Source organism: Sesamum indicum, linkage group LG3 (assembly GCF_026168435.1).
Source record: "Sesamum indicum cultivar Baizhima isolate 11 linkage group LG3, ASM2616843v1, whole genome shotgun sequence".
NCBI classification, from domain to species: domain Eukaryota; kingdom Viridiplantae; phylum Streptophyta; class Magnoliopsida; order Lamiales; family Pedaliaceae; genus Sesamum; species Sesamum indicum.
Window position 1 is genome coordinate 5,152,608 of NC_142659.1, and position 21,063 is coordinate 5,173,670.

At 34.9% G+C, this 21,063-nt stretch overlaps 3 protein-coding genes across 5 annotated transcripts; 1 reads left to right on the plus strand and 2 right to left on the minus strand.

Moving 5' to 3' along the window:
- Window positions 1–528: 528 nt before the first annotated feature.
- On the minus strand, window positions 529–3,418 carry LOC105157459 (Pentatricopeptide repeat (PPR) superfamily protein). The gene is made up of 3 exons (XM_020692474.2): window positions 3,207–3,418; window positions 2,643–2,977; window positions 529–1,532 (listed from the first exon to the last, which is right to left on the minus strand). Exons 2-3 carry the CDS (start codon window positions 2,952–2,954, stop codon window positions 1,113–1,115), a joined length of 732 nt encoding a protein of 243 aa, XP_020548133.2. The 5' UTR covers window positions 2,955–2,977; window positions 3,207–3,418; the 3' UTR covers window positions 529–1,112.
- Window positions 3,419–3,468: 50 nt separating this feature from the next.
- Window positions 3,469–8,114, plus strand: LOC105157257 (2-oxoglutarate (2OG) and Fe(II)-dependent oxygenase superfamily protein). 2 transcript variants are annotated; one of them, XM_011073622.3, is made up of 10 exons: window positions 3,469–3,815; window positions 3,896–4,051; window positions 4,772–4,792; window positions 4,957–5,119; window positions 5,252–5,369; window positions 5,762–5,831; window positions 5,928–6,008; window positions 6,947–7,003; window positions 7,093–7,204; window positions 7,568–8,114. In XM_011073622.3, exons 1-10 carry the CDS (start codon window positions 3,606–3,608, stop codon window positions 7,993–7,995), a joined length of 1,416 nt encoding a protein of 471 aa, XP_011071924.1. In that variant the 5' UTR covers window positions 3,469–3,605; the 3' UTR covers window positions 7,996–8,114. The 2 variants fall into 2 exon arrangements, with proteins under 2 accessions (XP_011071924.1, XP_011071925.1); XM_011073623.3 differs by lacking the exon at window positions 4,772–4,792.
- A 2,064-nt stretch (window positions 8,115–10,178) lies between these two features.
- On the minus strand, window positions 10,179–13,686 carry LOC105157258 (protein neprosin). 2 transcript variants are annotated; one of them, XM_020692407.2, is made up of 8 exons: window positions 13,018–13,686; window positions 12,814–12,900; window positions 12,440–12,652; window positions 12,089–12,253; window positions 11,782–11,835; window positions 11,505–11,651; window positions 10,589–10,983; window positions 10,179–10,454 (listed from the first exon to the last, which is right to left on the minus strand). In XM_020692407.2, the coding sequence occupies exons 1-7, from the start codon at window positions 13,321–13,323 to the stop codon at window positions 10,606–10,608; spliced, it is 1,350 nt and encodes a 449-aa protein (XP_020548066.2). In that variant the 5' UTR covers window positions 13,324–13,686; the 3' UTR covers window positions 10,179–10,454; window positions 10,589–10,605. The 2 variants fall into 2 exon arrangements, with proteins under 2 accessions (XP_020548066.2, XP_011071926.2); XM_011073624.3 differs by having other exon boundaries at window positions 10,179–10,983; window positions 13,018–13,684.
- Between the last annotated feature and the right edge of the window lie 7,377 nt (window positions 13,687–21,063).

Below are 21,063 nucleotides of genomic sequence, written 5' to 3' on the forward strand. Positions count from 1 at the left end.
GTTACTTCCTACCACAGATTCTTGACGTAAAAACAGAAAAAAATATCATTTTTGGACAGAAATAATTAAGTCCCTCTGCAAATGAATGGAAGCCCACATGGGGGTTGGCTACAGCTGCTGAAATGACTTCCATTTTTGTAGTAAAAAAAGTACAACTTGTTCAGGAGAAGTGCTTTTTGGGGGAGAAATAAAGCCAAAGGGACATTATAAGGACAGTATCGCATTAAGTCTAAGGGTCCAAAGCATGAGTTCTTGGAATAGCATAGATTTTGCTACCTCATCTTGCATAGTAAGTTTCAGGGTTTCTGATGAGGCATAATTGAAGCACATGAACAGAATAGGATTGAAAGTTTGTTGAAATACTACCGCTAGAATCTATGGGAGGACAAGTCATGGAAAATAATTAGGGAAGGTAGCTATAATTTACTAAAACTTAGAAGAGGTAGCTGTAATTCGTCCAAATAATTAAGGATAAAATATTCGAACACCCTTAGTATTACTATTTGAAAGGTTAAGTAGAGTATCAGGTCAAAATGATGAATACACCCTATCAATAGAATAGTGTAGTAAAATTACATTTCTCATACGCAAGAATCATTACAAATACCTTTCAGCCGCTTACGGCTTGATCAACCATCTGCGATGATGCATCTATTCAGTTCTTTTCAAGGATAAGGGAGTCTAAGTGCATGCAAGGCACTTAGATTGTGTTTACATGGGAAGAATTTCAAAGGGCACGATGAAACATATGATTGAATAACTCGTGTTAACACTCTAACAACCTCCATGTTTTGTACTTCAAACGCACATCAATTCATATCCAATCAACATTGAATTTATATTCCACATGAAGCTGCGGGTAGAAATGTGAAAATTACCGAGCACTTTACCAGGTGGAGTCCTACCTCTAAAGAGCCTCTCGTGTTTGAGCTTCAAATTACGACAACTTCTCCCGTTAGTGTTCAAGTAGACCACTAAAGTAGCAAACTCCTGAGCAATTCTGCACACTACTTGAAACTTGTTGGCAGAGTCCATATTCCAATTCAGCCAGCTTGTCAGCTTGTTGCATATATGTCCTGTGTGGTGAGGCAAATTTACATCAGCCGCGTACTCTAGTCCTCGTCGCTCTCTGTTCTCCATTGTTGATCATCATTCAAAAGGTCTTCTGGTGGATCGTAAATGATCATGTCGGGAAAGAGTTCCAAGAAGTCATCCTTCACCTTCTCCCTCAATTCAGGGTACGGGATTAGCCCTTTCAGTATGACGCGATAAGGCAAAGATAGTGGGGGGTCTGGGGAACTTCTCATTTCATCATATATTCGCATCGCTTCATCTGGCAATCCACTGTCGAGAAAGGCCCTAATAAGGTCTCCAAAGGTATGCTGATCAAAAAGGACTTCCTCTCTCTTCAAATCATTCCATACTGTCCTTGCTTCATTAACCTTTTTGTTTCTGGCAAGCATCATGAGCATATCCCTGTAGAAGAACATATCCGGCCGATACCATGTTTCCTTCCGCACCACATCATACAACTGCCAGAGAAAATGCAAGTCAATCAGTTATGTGAAGTCTGGGTACTGCTTGCAGTTAATGTCAATTTAAACAGTCATGAAAAGACAATGGAGGGAACAAAATTAACATATAGGAATGGAACTCAGGATACCAAACATAAAGGGCGAAGATTATCTTGATAACCAGTAACCACAATTCACTTTCAAACTAGCCACTGTTCCAACTATGCAGTTCAACTCTCACAGAAGGTCATCCTGAAATCGGTCATAACTCGTCCTCCTTAAATCCATTTACTACGATAGTCCATATGCCATTTCTCTCAGGGCAAAGTCTGACAAAAATCTCCTTGTCGGTGCTCACACAATTAAGTGAAGCACGCAGATGGCAAACAAGATGAAAATAAACATGCTTCACACCTAGAAATTAAAAAGAATCACAGGCATAAAGTGTTCAATCTCCATGAAGCACCACAAAATTTATGACGATGCTGATGCCACAATTACATGACAGACATCTTGAATTAATGATACTCGTCCCTCTAAGGTCAACAAAATACATCAGATCAAGCAAGCCAGTCTAACCCTTATGAAAACTCTCACTCACCAATATTTCTCAGTGCAGCAGAAATTGCAACCTGGATTTTCCATTATCATAATGCAACAGATATAACATTCAACATCCCCTCTTACTCGTTCTATCTCCGACTAATTACTTTATGAGAATATCCCTCTCTACATCATAATTTTAGATCCAAACTAATAGAAGAATGTTGATCACAATTCCCATAACAGAATACAACTACAACTGTGAACAATCGAAAAGTCAATCCAAAGACTCAAACAAATTTCAAAGTGCAATCAAGTCGATTAAAAGTACAGATAGCACCTCTATTCTTACAAAATATGTTAATGATGAATCCTTAATTGTCAATTAATCACTCAATCTGTGCACTTCACAACTACAACCACCACAGATTGATCATTCTATGACTAAAATTCAATCTATGTCTCCCTGTGCAGTGACATTAAAGAGAGAAGAGGGAGACAACCATCTTTATGAGGACATTATGCGATTTCATCAAGGCAGATTCCACAAATTAAATTCAAAAGACTGATAACATATAGTGTGACCTTCATGCAGAGAGGGACGAGGTTTTGGCGTTGAAACTCGGCAAGGACTGCAACAAGATCGGATTTGAGGAGGCGGGAAACATGGGTTTTCATGAACCGGTCAAACCGCAATGGGTGGCTCTGCAGGCGCTTGAGCTCTTTCGCCACCATTAACCCCTCCTTTCCCATTTCCTTCTTCCGCCGCCATATCGACAAGCTAGGGCTAGATGCTGCTCCCATTACGACATTTCTAGTGTTAGTTTTAAGTGGGTTAGAGTGCAGCAACATTCGACCTGAGGCCTGCCATAGCAGTTTCTGACCTTGACGCGACATTCACCAGGAAAAAGATTGTGCAACTGAGGAAAAACAAATTAAGCTTTTATTGCAAGCCTCAAACAAATCATCCAAAGCTAAAAACACCTGATTTCTAATATCCCAAGTTCAAACTAACTTATAGAGTGTCAATAAGACTGAGAAACCATTCCTAATTGTGGTGGGGCACAAATATGGAATAAGTGCAATTTTGGTCCCCATTTCCAAATTTACAGCAATACCTTAATACTTCCACGCAGTTCGGACACTTACCCGAGTTCATCCAGACCATTCTGAATCCAGCTGCTTCGTGTTTTCAAAGAAAAAGCCCTTCGTAGCAAAAGATTAACTAGAAAAACTCACCGGACCGGGTATAACGGAGAGAAAATTTCATACATACAGGAAATTGATAGGTCAGCGAGGGAATAGAGTTCCGCAGAAGAGAATGAAGAGAATAGATGTTGGTTCCGAAGCTGAGGAGAGTGAGAGATGGAGAGGGTGGAAACGAATTAAATGGTGATGGGCCTCTCTGATGTAAAAATGGGCTTTGTCTAACGGGAATTTCGTATTTGGGCTTCCATTAACATGCAGCTGAAAAATTAGACAGTCTATAATTTGGGCCTATGCACAGAGAGAGAGAGAGAGAGAGAGAGAGAGAGAGAGAGAGAGAGAATGGGTCTGAAAATCGGAGAAAAAGTGGAGAAGGTGAACGGAAAAGAACTGAGTTACGGCGATTTTGTGGAAAAGTATCTGGCTCGAAACCAGCCCGTAATCCTTACCGGGCTCACGGAGGATTGGCGGGCCTGTAAAGACTGGGTTTCCGATGACGGAAAACCCAATCTCCGCTTCTTCTCCACGCACTTCGGCGGCTCTAGAGTTCAGGTACACACTATAGGACGTCCGTGCGACTGATATCTTGTTGTTTTAGGATACTATTAGATGATGATCTCTATATTTTGTAGGTTGCGGATTGTGGTACGAGGGAATTTACGGATCAAAAGAGGATAGAGATGTCGGTTTCCGAATTCATCGACCGTTGGCTAAAGCTCTGGAGTTCTGATAATGGTGGGGCTGATGGAACTTCGTTGTTGTATTTGAAGGATTGGCATTTTGTTAAGGTGTGTCTGAAACAAAGGTTGCTCTTTTCTTGGTTTTCTGTCAAAATGTATGTTGGAACGCTAGCGAATTTTGTTTGTAATTTGTTGTTTCATGAGTATGCGAGTATTAGAGTTGTTCTTTCCTGTTAAAGAAATTTGTTCACGAGTGCTATCAGTTAGCTAACATAAGTTCTAAAGACAATTTGATAGTGCAAACTATGGTTCAAGATTCCACTTGGTTTCGTAGTAGAATCAAGTCAAAAATTGGGAATGGAGTACTGATTTTTAGATGAAAGGATACAATTTTAGAAGAGTTTATGTAATCAGGTCCACTATGACTTGTTAGAGGTTCATGCTATCTAATTCAAGGATTTCAAATGGTTCGAGGTTTATAAATACATCTGTGCAGTAATTAGTTTCCAATGTCTTACTTTGTGTTATAACAAAATTTGTGTTTGTGGAGAAGACGATCAAGAATATAAAATGGTTTTTGTTTGTCAATGCTCTTGAGAGAATATGGTTGACGTCTTTGGTGACTATCTAACTCGATTCTGGGTAAGATATTTTTTGATTTTGGGTTATGCATTCTTTTGTTCTCTTTTGTTTTTTTTTTCCTAATTTTGGTGGATCAGATATTATCTTTGTTCCTTGTTAGTTGTTTTACGTGAAACATGACGTATTATAGCAAATAACAAAGAAAAAGGAGAAGTATAAGGTCTTTTTTCTTCTTCCTTTTTCCAGGTCCATGTCCTTGCTCTATGGGTAAGCATATCTAAGCATGGAGTCTTCGAAATGTATCTCTCGTGGTACTTATGTTTAATGCTTAAGTTAATTTAGTGATTTTTATGAGGTTTGTCACTTCAGATACAAGCTTCATCCATGGCATAATGCTGATGAATTGTCTTGCTAATTGAACGTTTTTGCAGGAGTATCCGGAATATGTTGCCTACAGGACACCAATTTTTTTCCTTGACGATTGGCTGAATCTCTACCTTGATAAGTACCATATGCATGATAATCCTGACAGTTACCAGGAGAGAGATGAAGTTAGTTGCTCAGACTATCGTTTTGTATACATGGGAGCAAAAGGTTCGAGCATAAAGCCAGCAACACCTTTTCTTCTCAGTCTTCGATATAATTTCTGATTAATATGCTGAAAATTGTTTCAATATATATGCTTTATCTTGGAGATGAAGTGTGAAACTTTGGATCGAAGTGCAGGTACATGGACACCTCTTCATGCTGATGTTTTCAGGTCATATAGTTGGTCAGCCAATATATGTGGCAGGAAACACTGGTATTTCCTGTCCCCAGATCAACATCACCTTGTGCATGACAGGTACGTGTAATTTTTTTTCATTTTTTTAATCCGGCCATACAAATTTCTGAGTACAATTTCATAGTTCATCAAGTAAGGGTGAAATTACAAGTAACTCCTGAAGCAACAGGCACGAGGAGGGAATGCATCATCCTCCTTTCTATCTTCATTTAGCAAACACTGGAAAGTTTTTGAACACAGAACCTGTGTTATGCATCTTCTACCCTTCTTTCTATCATAAATACAATGTTAACGTGAATATGGGGTGCAGCGAAAAACTACTAAATGTTCCTGCAGTTGTATAAATGTGTCCAACTGCTCACGAAAAGATCCATAATAAATGTTATATCTGCACTGAAACAATATTGTTTGGTATTCTGAAAATATGACTTATGCTTCTATATTTTCTTTAGATACATGAAGTCGTCTGTCTATGACATCTTTGAAGATGTTAGCAAAATGAAGTACCCTGGATTTGAGAAGGTATGTCACGAACAAAGACTGCATGTGTATCTTATCTTCCCTTAGTGTTTTTATTATTTTTGTGGAAAGTTTTCATATATTGTTATGTTTGTCCAGGCGATCTGGTGGGAATGTACTCAAGAGCAGAATGAGATCATCTTTGTCCCCAGTGGGTGGTACCATCAAGTTCATAATCTGGTAAACTTGCCATGTACACTTAAAATTTCTTTTTCCATTGTATTTGGTCATAAAGTCTGCACATTATATGAATGTATTGGAGAGATCTTTATATGCACTAGGCATCAAGACAGAGCATTGTAGATACAGTTACGGTTACAATTACATTAACTTCATTTGGTGTATGGATCGGTTCATTGGTTTAGCCCATGGAAACATTCAATATACACTCTATTCCGCTATATTTCAGACGTAAGCTTAGTCTCAGTCTGTAATTTTGGAAGAGTCAGGGTGATCAAAATCAGCTCCAAAGAGAGGGAAGAACTGGCACTGTTTAAATTAGTCTAGTGATCCAAATAAAATAAGCTGTCTAATATGCGATAAGGATAATATGATAACTGAGTTGCAGTCTGCTGGTCTTACTGTTAAGTTCCACTCTAAGATAAATGCTTGCAACCAACTCTCAAGTTATAGAACAAAAGAATTTCAAGCTCAACATTCAATAAGTAGGGATTGAGTTCAATAAGTTTCCTTTTGTTCTTGAGCTAGTCCTGGAGTAAATTAGCTAGCTCAACCTTGTTAATTCGGCTCGTGGCTTGAGCCTATTTAGTTTGTGAATAAATAATAAGTACGATGTTTTGATTTTTGTAGTTTACATATCTCTCGACACTCTTTTGAGAACATTATAAAACACCGTAAGAATTAGATAAGTTCTTACAACCCAGTCACAAGCAATAGAAGAAAAAGTTTAAAACTCTAGCTCAATAAAAAAAGGGATCAAGTTCAAACATAATCTCACTAATAACTGAACTGAATTTTCAGTCATGTGCTAAAATTACTTAACAGTCTGAGATTCTTCGCAATCCATGCAAGAGCTCCTGTAATTATCTGGCACGAAATTTGTTGATCTTTCTGTTACTAGAAAGAATCCAATGCCAACAGTGAATAATGATTTTCAGGAGGATACAATATCAATCAATCACAACTGGTTCAATGCCTACAACATTTCCTGGGTGGTAAGAATATCATATACAAATACTCTGCTGGGACAAGCCTTATATAATGCAAAAGGTATGTATACGCTTACGATATCTCATCTTGCCAGTGGGATTTGCTTTTGCGAGAATATCATGAGGCTAAGGGATATATTGAAGACATAAAGGACATATGCGACGATTTTGAGTGCCTTTGCCAGAGGAATCTTGCGGCTAATGCAGGTATTCTGTAGTTCACGATATATATCACTTAAGACTAAAGTGGCATACTTTTCAGAAGCCTGCGTGGTCTCAACTTATGCATACAATTTTACTGGAGAAACCCAAGTTTTGAATCTCCAGCATTTTAATTGATCAGCTTGATAGTAGAGTCCTTGCTAAATCTAGTAAAAGAAGATAAATAGATCAGGCTGCCATATTAGACTTTGGTGAGATGCCACTTGGCACAATTGAAACTGAACTGGATACTACTCTTGTACTACTGATCTACACATATAGGTGCTGTCTTGTAAGAATTCATTCAAGAATTGTCTGGTTTGCAAAATTATTCTTCCTGCCTTACTCTTGCCTATCTGTTTCTTGTAGGCATGGATTTCAGGGATTTTTTCATCTTCATGATTCGTTTTGCCATAGCCAATCTGGTCCTACTTTACCAACTAGCAAGTGATATCAAAAATATCAACTGGAGTTCATCTGAAATAGCTCGGCATTTACGTTTCAACCTTAAAAGCATCCAATGCATCACTTTGAAGATGAAATCTGTAGCTGTGTGGGAAAATCATGGTATTAATCTCATGGAAACTATTGTGGATCGCTCATTTGTGGAGTTCTGCAATGCATTGGAAAGAACTTGTAACATGATGTACAACCATTGTGAAAAAAGTTTCAATGCAAGTCAAAATTTGGTGCAACAGGAGCATCTTGTCGACCTTTTTGGTTCTCGTATTTGTAATCCTGACGAGCTAGTTACTTTTCTTGATGGTGCTCTCGAGCTAGTTGGAAATATAAGTTGATGAATATTTGCTTGTACTTCTTGTGACGATTTCTGAGGCTGTTGCTTTCTAAGCAGAGTTCTATTTCTTAAAGTTCTCATGAGGTACACTGTAATACAAATTCGCCGTTTTGGAGATTCTGCTGCCGTGTGGGGTCATTACACAGTTGAAGGTATGAAATCTGTATTGTAGCACACTCCATCCTTGACATTGTCAGTTTAACTAATTTGTTGCATTTATATTTCTGATGATTTTACAAAAAGTAGTACCTTTCATTGCCATTTAGCAGAAGCATTCCTAGTCATTACACATGTGAAATATGACTTGAGAAGGAAAAAGTACCTGGACAGCGAAGGACACATGATCGCTGCAGAAAACTTTAAATTGGTTGAAAGTTAAACTACTATTTCCTGTAACATCTTACACTTGAAAAAAGAGGTCTGAGAAAATTATTGACTCCATAAACATAGTATTTTGTGTAGTTCACATACTGTACCACCGGTAATAGGTGATATTCTTGGAAACAATTACCACTAGTTATTCCTAAAAGATCTAACTTTCGGATTTTGGTGATGATGGGATTCACTGTTTCTCCTAAAGTTCTTTGATACGTATTCTGCATCTAGTCGAAATTTCCACTATTTCTTTGGGCATCTAATGCTTTCTTGTTTCATTTTGAAAGGTCATGTAACCAACCTAGGTACATTGAGTGGAATCTTTCTTTCTATAGTCTCTTCAGAGATGTTTTCTCTTCTCTTCTCTTCACTGGCATCTCTACTGTTGGGACTTTAAGTCTGGTCGTCTGGGTTGCTCATCAGCGGATTGGATTTTCTGTTGCAAATTATATCGACATACACATGCCACGTGTATAAGGATGACATCGTGTATTTTATTTTAGCAAAGATCTTATACACGTAGCATGTATATATGTCGAATGTAAAACTGAAATAAACTTTGCAATAGAAAAAGAGAATACCAGTAGTTATTGTGTTGGTGCATTTGTTTGACCACATCTGAACAAACACACTTTCCAAAAACAAATTTCAAAGAGAGTTGGGGAGCTGTTGGAGTGAGTGAACAGAATCTTGATTTCCTCTTACAGTGGTACAACAGGGGTCATCTAAACAGTAGTTGGAAATTGCAATAGTTCCAATAGTAGGCCTAGGATTGACTTAATGATGGAAATGACATCATTCCGATCCATGAGGTTCTTGATAGATTGATCGATCATGTCCAACACACTCCTTTCATCCATCGTCAAAGTGGGTGGCTGCTCTTATGATTTTAGGACCAGTTGTCCAGTTTGCTGTAATATGATGTTATTTCATTTGAAACACAAGCAGCTAATCAGTTACTGAAATGTCGAATTTATATTTTTTATGCCAATTGGTTTTCTTTAGAATGATCAATGATGACATTACGTCTGCAGTGGGACTTACATTATATTGACGTGGCATTATCATGACCGTTGGTTCATCGAACTCGCATTGGTTTTGTGAGAATAGAGTATTAATACATTCAAACTATTACATTTTTTTATGGCCAAGTAACCGTTGGAAGAGGAGAGCCCTATGGCCAATCCAAACCGAGTGATTAAGATAACACAAAAATCTTTATTAGGACACAAAACTTCATGGTCTTCTTGCATGTAATACAAGACAAAACGCCTCCGAATTACTTGGTCTTATTTCATTATTATCAAATTGTTTCTCGAAAAAATCCACAGGTTCTTGATTGGAGAAGTTTGCGCGTTTTAATTATATGTATTTTTGGGTTGACTGCGCCTTAATGATTTTTCTAATCACAACAAACAAACAAACCTGTCTTGGTGGCCTAACTGAGATACACTCAATTGTCTTATTTCCCTTCTGTCTTTGTTTTATAGCTGGTTTTTTCTCCTCTCGTTTAGCAAAACATTGTCTGAAAGCTAGTTTGGTGAGTCATCTCAGTATTAATATTATAACTTTCGTCTTGAGTTCTGCCAGATATGTTGGTATGGCGCTTTCGCCGTGTTTCCCACATGCATGCACACACAATTAGTTGTATTTCCATGTTGACTTGTGCTGATGTATGATATGAAAAATGGCATTGTAGTCGATTATCGAGGGTACTTTAGTCTTTTCGACATCCATGGTTTTGTTTTCTTAATTAATTACATGCTTTCTACAAGGACAGGGAATCACCATCAGATGATGTGAAAAGGATGAGAAAGAGCAAATACAACCTCTTGTATACATATCATCAGTTTCACAACTCAAACATTTACATGAAGTTCTTGAAGGGGGAACATCAAACCTGTTAGAACTTAGAAGGAAAGGACTTTTCTTGTCTGAAAAGAATGTAGAAAGTGAATTAAGAAGAAGCCTAGGTTAAATGAAGGGGAAGTACTTGGTCGGCTTCCGATCCAAACCACCATCCATCGAGTGAGACCCCATCCATAGACGATGGTGATTTTTTCCGGGACTAGTAGGTCCCAGAACCTACCAAGTACAACCCATTAGCGAAGGAGGTTCAAAAAATGAAGCCGAAACCAAAAAAAAAAAAAAAAACCCAAGAAAACCAAACTACTTGACTGAATAATAATAATGGGTTATCTCTACATGATTAAACTCACTTATTCTCTTCTTTATATTATGGACACCTAGGGTTCCTTCCCGGACCGCCATAGTAAAAATAATTCCCCCAAGCATTGTTTTTCCCAGCTCTTATATCATAGCAATTTGGATGATCAGCCAAAAGATGTAGATTAGACAAAGGGATCAAGCTGTTGTCCCAGTCTACGACTTGCAAGTTTCTGAAGTAGGAAGCTTTCCCAAATCCTTCATCCGCGAAATGGCCACTGCCCATTTGTGTCGACGTGTGATACCCCATTGATCTGCTGTTCACTATCTCCCCACCAAATTGTATCATGCTTGCATGGCTTTGTAGATGACTAAACAAGAATGATGGCCAATATCCCACGAGCAGCCCCGACCCAAACTCAAGCCACCAGTGCCCGTGCTTTGGATCCTACACGTGGAAAAGCTGTTAGTACTGCAGACTAAGTTACATAAATCGCTGATAGAGTTGAAGTATGAGAACAACAGAGCTCAAAAATGACTATATTGCAATTCTTACATCTTCAAACAAGCAAGATTTACAACAACCTGAGAAATAATTAAATTAAGTAGTGATCAAACACATGCAAAAGCTTGCTCGTATTAACTAGGAAATGATAAATGAGAACGAGGGAGATAAAGGTGGATTAGCTATGCTCTTTGGGAAAGAGGAGAATCTTACAATTTTTTTATGTTAGGACCGTGGGAAGTAGGAAATAAAATATTAGCATAGGTTGGTAAATCTGCTAAAATGTTGATGTGTGTGCATTGTTTTTATCCTTGTTCACTAAAGAATTAGTAAAACTGAAGGATTTGATCACCTAAGAAACTCTCTACTTTACCTAATTGTAAGGAAAACATAGCTTAGTTTGACTCGTTTATTGTATGAACTTGGTTGTTACAGTATGAACATACAATACGAAACATACACACCTTCCAGATCATAATGCCAATATCGAACTGTCTGCCATTGTAAGATGACCTTGGAGATATTGCTGCTCCAATAGCGATTTTGTTGTTGATTTGGACAAAGCCTGAACATAGTAAGTTGTAGCATCCCGTTGCTTGATATGCATCAGTCTGTTGTTCAACGACGGATTAGTACTTCATTTCTATCATTACATATATATACAGTGCTCACAAGCCTCTTGTCTCTGTGTTTGTGTTTGTTTTGACAAAGTTAGACGAATGATGTTGTCATGATACTAACCGTCCAATACGTGAAGAACCTAGGATAGTTGTCTCCATATAACTCCGGGCTGACCTGACATGTATAAACATTTGTGTAAGCGAATTCCCAACACCAAATCTCATATTCAAACTATAGGAATACATAGAAGACTTGATGGCCGTTCTTGACTATCCGCACTAATGTATTTATTTCTGATTAATTCAAATTTAGTAAACCAGACAGCAATTTCAGTGAGCATTCTGTAGAGGGTCTCCGCTGTTACAACTAAATGCATCGTCAGTTGGCAGATATTAGTCATAAATTTTGTACTACAGAGGTTACAGACCTGCCAGCCAGCTTCAATGGTATTAAGATCATTCCCGAATGAGCCAGAAATGACCCATAGTTGTGACAGACTGAATTCATATTGGTCGGTAACACGCGGTGCCCACACATTTATGCTTGCCTTTGCTCCGTAATACTGATCCCCGTTCACAAATGCCACTGCATGCTGTGATTAAAGACATTGTAAGTTTAGTACTAGCCAAGTTAGGAATATGAATTTGTCTCTGTACGGAACATTTCACACGATGTCCCGTTGCGTTAGTTAAAGAACCACGTTTCTTGGTAGGAAGCAAAGAAACAGAGGTGGTAATTAACTTTTCAGCTCTGGTAAATTAAGATACTAAGTACTAACCTCATGATCGCTGCTCATCGTGTCTCGACGGACGCCCCGTCTGATTTTTCTTCCGAATCTACGAATCGTGCTAGCCCTTAAAACATCTTTCTCTGTTATTCTTCTTATTGGAATCGTTCCTTCTGGGCATGATTCGCCGGCATCTCTCCAGGACTGTAACGTCTCTGCTATCGACTCAACGGAGTCGTGTCCCTTTGGCCTTTCTGGTGGCTCCTGCATTTTCATGTACACAATTAATTAAATGGAATCAAGAATCTAGTCATGTTGATGTTGCCCCTCTTGCATTTGTCTGAATAGTAGTACTTTTGTTGTTTTTGAGTAAATCTTGTGTAAGAAAAGAAATTATGGAGGAAAGGAGAGATTAGTCTTTGTACCAATGGCTTCTGCCCTTTTAGCTGAGGATGATCAAAAGCTGGTTGAAGATGAGATTGAACGCAATCAATTATATCACCATCAGGGCTCTGAAAAATTTTAACCAAATAAAAAGTCAGAAAAAAAAAAAAAAGAAAGAAAGAAACATTCATCCTTACATATACTCAAGAACAGATGTAACATCAGACATTAACCTTAAAATGTACCTGAATTGTCTTGACAGCAGGCTTGTTGATCTTTCTAAGGTAACTTCTTATTCTCTTCAACTTGTGCAATTCACGGCGCGGCCGGAATGTTTGATTGGCAGGCAGACGGCTATTGGAGCCGTCTGTCGACACGAGGGGCTTGGAACAGACAAAAGTAGTTGAGGAAGAAAGAATGAAGAGGAAAGAAACAAAGGTGAAAATGATTGGGAGTTTGGTTGTCTGAGATTTGGAAGAAGCCATATTTGTTGTGTGTACAATTGTGCTTGTTTTTACTTGTGATGACAAGGTGGTTGTGTTTGTATGCATTTGTTGCTGTTGTTGTCTTGTAATGTGATGAGAGCTGCAAGGAAACAAGAGGGCTCATTCCAAAATTTTGTCCATGGAAGCTCAACTGCAGCTACCACCACTTCCATACAAACAAGAAAATGAGAAAAAAACTGGCAGAAACCATTCAAAGGAAAAGTTAAAAAGAGGCTTGCTTTGCTCAAACTCACCAATTTCTATACTTTATTTTAAAACCTCAATTGACAGATAGAAAACAACTATATAACTCTCTCTCTCCTCCCTCTCTCTTTCTCTCTCACACATTACACACGCACAGGCACAGTGAGATTCTGGTTTCTTGGTGCTGTGTTCTGACATGGAGAACCTTCAGGCTGAGGTTATTAAAATAGTGTCTTAACAAGTTGGGTGTGAAGCCATAACAGCTTGTGGTCAAAAGGTTTTTTTTTTCTTTTAGATGGGGACTTTGATAGGCTGACACATAAATATTGCTCTAATGGTACTGGTCCATGCCTATTTTTTCAGTTTCCCCTCTTTTTTTGGATTTTGAAGCATGTATTATACGAAAAAGTCTTACCCAAATTAAATCTGTGCAAATCAAATCAATTACAAAACAAGTGTGATACATTTGCTACGTGTTTGGATAATTTTCCAACGCTTAGCAGTGAAACTTACCACATCTGCAAACAACAACTTTTGCTTTCTTGTTTGAGGTTGTCTTTTGCTTGACCACAAAGCATTCCATGTCTTTGAACTATATATGTTTGCTTTTACACTCTCTTGCTTGGACCAAAACAGTTTCAGATCGTTTACTTATATTTTTGCTATACAAACATTGAAATTTTTTCGCTTTCAAGAATTGTTATATACAAACGCGCTTTTGTTGATGCCAAAGTTTTTAGGGACATTAGTTTCACTTATAAGAGGATTGTATTATGTAAATATGTGGAGCAAGAGAAGGGAGGGAAGGAAATTTGAAAAAAGATCACAAAAAGGAAGGTAGGGAAGAAAAGATGAAAAGAAGTGGGGGAAAATTATATTTACAGTCCTGATCTATTGTTTATTTACGCATATATTCCTTGTCTTTTACATAATTACATAATCCTCTCACTAGAAGAAATATTATTTTTTCACTGTGATTAATTATTATGGTTTAAAGAAAAAATCGTTGGCGGATACTAATTAACTACGGATGTGCAATGACTATTAGTCGTTTTTACAAATAAGGCCAGAACATAATGCTATAGCTAAAAATTGTGGTCGCGGGTAAACTCATAGTAGATGTCGATTAATCGTGTCCAAAACTTAAGTTTCCACATCGATTTTGTCTAACTACGGTAGATAGCTATAATTTACTATAATTTTTATACCGCAGTGATTTATAATTTGGGGAATAATAATCTTTTTGTAGCGTCCCATGTCAGCCAAAATACATAAGTAGTTTGTGTAATGATGTTCAACTTTCTAGGGGTGTATATTTAATTTTTTAAAAATTAGGGACAGTTTATGTAAATAATATCAATATTTTTTTATGAATATATACATAATATTTAAAAAAATAATAATTTATGTAAATAGACCATAAATCTGTGGATGCTAATGTAATTTTTCAAACTGTACCTTGGTAATGATTGTAGTTAAATTTTGGTGAGCAGTAAGGTGGACCATCTCTTAGAGGGCATGATTACAAGTTACACAAATACATAAATGAAAGAGAGAGCATCATGATGAACAAGTAAATGCCCTTTAATGCTCATGGCCCTAGTTTACTACCAAGCTTGAACTAATAACTTTCTTAAAGAAAAAAAAAAAAACCCCATATAAAAAAAAAACTTTCTTTAAAAATAAATTAATGAAAATATAAAGGGTAAAATTTGAAAAAATTAAAATAAAATATTGTCACGACGTATGAACTGCAATAGAAATAAACATATAAAACGATGTCATTCGCACCATTTGAAGATTTAGGACGAGATGACTTCAGTTGTAATTATAATTTAGTCGACATCTTTTCATAGTACTAAAAACTTACACAAACGTCCATTCATGTAAATTATGACATCCCTTTAGGGAGTGCACTTGTAATTTTATAAAAAGTAAATGATATTATGTATTTAGGGAGTGCTGATATAATTTATAAAAAATTACAATAAGCTCCCCTAAGATTTGATATAGTTACAAATACCCCCATGGTATTTCAAAAATTACCAATAGGCTGAAAATAAAAGGCTTAAAGGCAATTTTCATCCCCTAACTTCAAGTTATTCTCGTTTTAGTCCCCTAACTTCAGGCCATGTCTTCACCACATCATCTTTTCCAGCCAATCACAATGCAAACCCTAATCAAATTTGTATCAAAATTGAAATTTTTTCAGTTTTACGGGACCAAAATGAAACCCTAGTAACTTAAGAGACTAAAACGAAAATGACCTGAAATTAGGAGACAAAAATTATCTTTAATCCTAAAATATTTATAATTATATCAAATTTTACGAGAGCTACTTATAATTTATGCTATGATTGAAGGTGAAATATTTTGCAAGGAAGAGGGGTTGGGTGATGATGATAAATATGGCAACCTTTTGAATTGTGATGCTTCACTTTTCACTTTGACTTTGCAGTGGTTGATTCCTTGCCTGCCTTAATCCATGTGGTTTCTTGTTTCTTAGGATAATAATAGATTTTAACACTGAAAAGACTTTGATTTGAGTGAAGATGATATATATTCCAAAACAAGAAGCATATTTTCACCTTTCTTCTTCTAAATCTGCCCCTTAACACACACACACACACCCTCACTCTCTCAATTTTTTTTATATATAAATATATACATATATATATGTATATATTAGTCGTCATGATGCATAGTTTTTTGAGCATATAAAAAAAAATTATGGTGTGAGATAAAGAGAAAATAGAAATTTGTGAAAGAAAGAAATCGATGAGAATAAAAAAAAATATGGAGTTAGGTGAGAGCAAAAAAGTAAATTATAATTATGAATTTATTAAAAATATAAATATTGTGACAAAAAGGAACATGGACAACTAGGGTGTGAGAGAAACTGAGAGTAGTGGGTTGAGAGAAAAAAAATATAATTCTGTGATTACTAAAAAATATTGAAATTACTACTTTAACAAAAAAAAAAAAAAATTTGAAGGGTAGATAGAAATTAAATGGTAAATTTTGAGTATTAAAAAAGTTGGTACGATACACAGACATATATATTTGTTTCTGAAAAAAATAATGTCATAATTATGCTATTATATATGTAAGTGATCATACACATATACTATAGTGAAAAATTATTATTTTGATCCTATAATAGTCGGTGGCAATTTTAGTCATGTATGAATTTATTTTGATAATTTTGTTCTGTAATTTTAAAGATTCTGCACATTGAAGACAAAAATAATCAGAATTTGCTAAAATTGCAGGGCACGTGCACTTCTCCAGCATTTTTACAAATTCTGACCATTTTTGTCCTTTATGTGAGAAACTTTTAAAATTACAGGATAAAATTACCAAAAAGAGAGTCGTATAGGACTAAAATTGCCAAATTCCCCTTACAAAAAAATTATAATTTTTTTATACTATTAATAGAACTCCGAACAATTCCAAGTTCATCATAAGAGTGTCTTGTTCTTTCTTTTTTCTTTTTCTTGATCAGCTTGCGACATGAATAAGAGTCGAAGACACTGTGAGATTTCGAACAATAATTTTCTGATGCTCAAGTTAGTTCAAAATTTTAAAATATTTCGATCAAAAAAGAACTGAATAACTAATGTAAAAATTGCATAGGTACATTTTTTAAGGATAATGAGGGTAAATTACCGTTTTAACCAATATCATCTCAAGGGGGTGATCATAGTAATATTATGTAACAAGGGCAATTGCGTATTTTCACTTCACTTATTTCTTGATCAATTCTTGTGCAATCTATGAAATCTCTCATTTGCCCTCGGATAAAATTCTATTTCCACATCAACCCCAATGGGTAAAACATAGGGGGAAATTTGAATGTGTAGAAGGCATCACAAAATGATGGTGATTTAGATTTTCATGATTTTCTTGTCCCCATTATGGGCCTGACGTCATAATCAATCCTAATGTGATGTCATTTTCAGCTTAGTTAGATGCTTCTCCCACAAGCGATTAATGAAAAATTACAATTTTAGTCCTATAATTATTACAATTTTAGTAATTCTATCCAGTAATTTTAAAATTTTTCCAAAACGAGGACAAAAATAGACCGAATTAATTAAAATGGCTAAAAAAGTGCGTCCAATTAAACTGCCACGTGCACTTTTTCACCATTTTAGCTAATTCCAGCCATCCTTGTCTTTAACGCGCATATTTCTCAGAATTACACTACAAAAAATAACTACGAGCAAGAATCAGCATTGAACTAATCAATAAGATTAATTCTGATCGTTAATCTACATTATTTAACACAGAAAAAAGTATTTGCTAATGAATTTGAAAATAAAATTTTACTTGTTAACGATTTAGGAAATTAAATAATATAGATAACAATAAGAATTTTATTTTTTAATTAGTTGGATATTGATTTTAACATCAGATTTTTTTTATAATTATTGAATTATTTTCTTAAAGTGTTATAAAATAAAATTATCAAAATAAATTTGGAGGATTAAAATACCACCCGTCGTCTAAAAATTATAATTTTCTCGTGGGATTAATTACGATGAAAAAGCATCGATACCTACGTAGGTTTAATTAAGCATTGAAAGATCCTAGCCAAACCCTAATTAATTATCGTACCTACGTACACCAATAGTACTAAATCACAATTAATGACTATGTATCACCAATTATATTCAATTATAATTAATTGTAAACCCTAACTGAGTAATTAATATGTTAGACCAAATCCACGGATGTTTGGATTAATGAATTTAGATTTTTTTTATTTTTTTAAATGATTCGATAATAAAATAATTTAAAATATAATTTTTATTTAATAAAATATAATTTATATTTATAACTAAAAGACTTGAAATTACTAGGAATTTGAAATATAATAATTTCAAAGTCATCAATTTCAATATAACTTAAGAACATATCGCTATGATACTGATTTATTATACCATAAACCATTTGATCATATCTGCTCAGTATGATATTGAAGTATATATGTATAATAGTCGAAAACTCTAACAATTATTTTGGTCATATCCGCAAAAACGAACATATAATTATGATTTAAATCAAAATTGAATTGAATTGAATTAATTATATAATAAGTATAATTTACTTACACCAATCATACAACAAATATATTATACTTACTGTATTATTGATTCAAATTCGATCGGAGCTGATCTGAAATTAGAATTTTCAATATAATTAATGAGGATGTAGTGTGGTAGCACTAGTTTGTGTTTAGGAAGGAGCAGAAAGGTATGGAGGGCCTTAAAATAGGTTGTCTTTATAGGGGTGTGGAAGACTGAGAGTGATCTGAATCTCCTCCTCTTTTTACCTATTAATTACCAATATTACTTCAATTATGTACATATTGTATTCTTACATCTCTTCTTTTCAGACAATCCCACTCACATAATTCTCATCCAAACATCTCTGCCTGCAGGGAAAGGAATTAGGTAACTGTTCCCAGGAATAATTGGCCCATAAGTGGTCACTCTCACCACCCAACACTATGCACACCATTTATTTCTTTATTTATTTTTTTCTCAGTGGAAACATTAACTTTCTGTAAAGTTTTGGGTGGCCTGCAAGAACAGATTCCTCCATCCACAATCACATCATAATTTCTTGTATGCAAAGTGTCTGAAAAATGCTAAACCATGTCACATTAACAGTGGGACTTATATTATACTAATACCGTGTGATTTCAATTTTACGGACTCGAATTTTTACCGTTTATATGCTCTTTATATAACTTGGGAACTGTTACGGGGTTTTTTGAGCTATATTAGTTTTCGATGGCGCTGAGCTGACGGTGCCGGTACTTGTACTGATTGTTCAAGTGATGAACGTGAAAGTTCAAGCATAAAGTGGTATGAGCGCAGCTAGGTTGCCACTATTGCTGTCCTTTTTTCTCAATTATATAAAAAAAAGGAACAACGAAACCAACTCATATTTTCATGCTCGATTCATATAATAGAACCTTATAACAAATAATTAATTTATTTAAATTATAAATTAAACTTAAAACATGTAGGTATTAATTAGGGTATGTATATAGGTATCAATAATATTTCTCAATATTTGTGTTGGTGGCATGAAATGTTGTGGAGGGCATGTGGGGAAATCTAGTGAAATATATTCTTTTTGATAACATACTATAATTTTATTATTTTTTTTTGGTACAAATTCTCTTTTGTGATAAAAGTGGGAAAAAAAGCTGCCAGCTTATGCTTCATGTTTTGGGGTATAGCAACAATAAAGAAATGGATGGAAATGGAACCTGAGAGTGATGCATACGTTTGTCGTAATTATAAATACATCCTCGTTATTTAAAAAATTATTAATATTTTTTTTATGATTAGCGATCGTCTGATAAATACTTCCGTATAATGAGCTGTCATGAAAGGTATTTATTAAACAGTTATTAATTATAATTTTTCAAACAATAAAAAATATTTATAATTATACATATTTTAAAAGAACCCGTTGTAATTTACCTATTTTTATTGACCAACATTAATTAGGGGTTCTTGATTTTTTAAATTATTGCCTTGATTTTCACTCTGCATATGATGTAGGAATCTGAATTTGAACTATGTTCTTACATAGTAGAGAGGATGATGAACATTGGGAAAAGCATGAGATGATTGTATTTTTTAGGATAAGGATTCTAATATTCTTTTATGATTTTCAAATATTGAAATTATGTGCTCATCATTTTATACTCTATATTCCTCCACTACTCTAGAAAGAGGGTCTGATTTCCAAGTTTGAAAGAATAAAAATATAAATTAATTTAAAAAATTATAAAATATTAATAATGATACTTTACAGGCAAAATTATATCTTTGGTGTTGTAACTAATATATGGTTAGCACTTCTGGTCCTGTAACTTACTATATTTATATATTTAATTATTTTTCTGGTCCTGAGCATCTTACGTTTAGTCGATTTTTGATCAATTTCATCGGAATTCTGATATTAATGACCTACAACTATACGAAAAAAATGAGATTTATTTTAGTGTGAAGGGAATCAAAATTATCGACACAAGATTAAATTTACTAAAAAAAGATCAAATATGATATACTCAAAATTAAATTTATCAAAAAAAAAAAATACTAAATGTGTATAAATAACAAAATAGAAAATACTAACGACTTATATTTACAGGACAAAAACTTATCTTCCCTGACTAAAAACACTTCCACGAGTGGGGAAAAAAGGGGCACTTACGAGTAGTGATGATGGCGAAGATAAATGGTACACAAGCACGCGCACGATAAAACAAGTAGTTTACATGGCTAGAGTAAATTACGCCAGATTCTTCTAAAAGTTATTATAATTATAAATATTTTTTATTATTTAAAAAAATTATAAATATTATTTTTAAATAAAAATAATTATGTAAAATTTTTAAATGATAAGATAAAAATTACTATTTTATTCTTATTTTTATTTTTTCTAAAGATAAAATATTTGAAAATTATAAGAAAATTTGAGGGCGGGTAAAATAAATGATCTATCGAGAATATTAGCTCATAAAATGTTCTATAAAATTTTATAAAGTATATGAAATTATAATTCATAATGCAA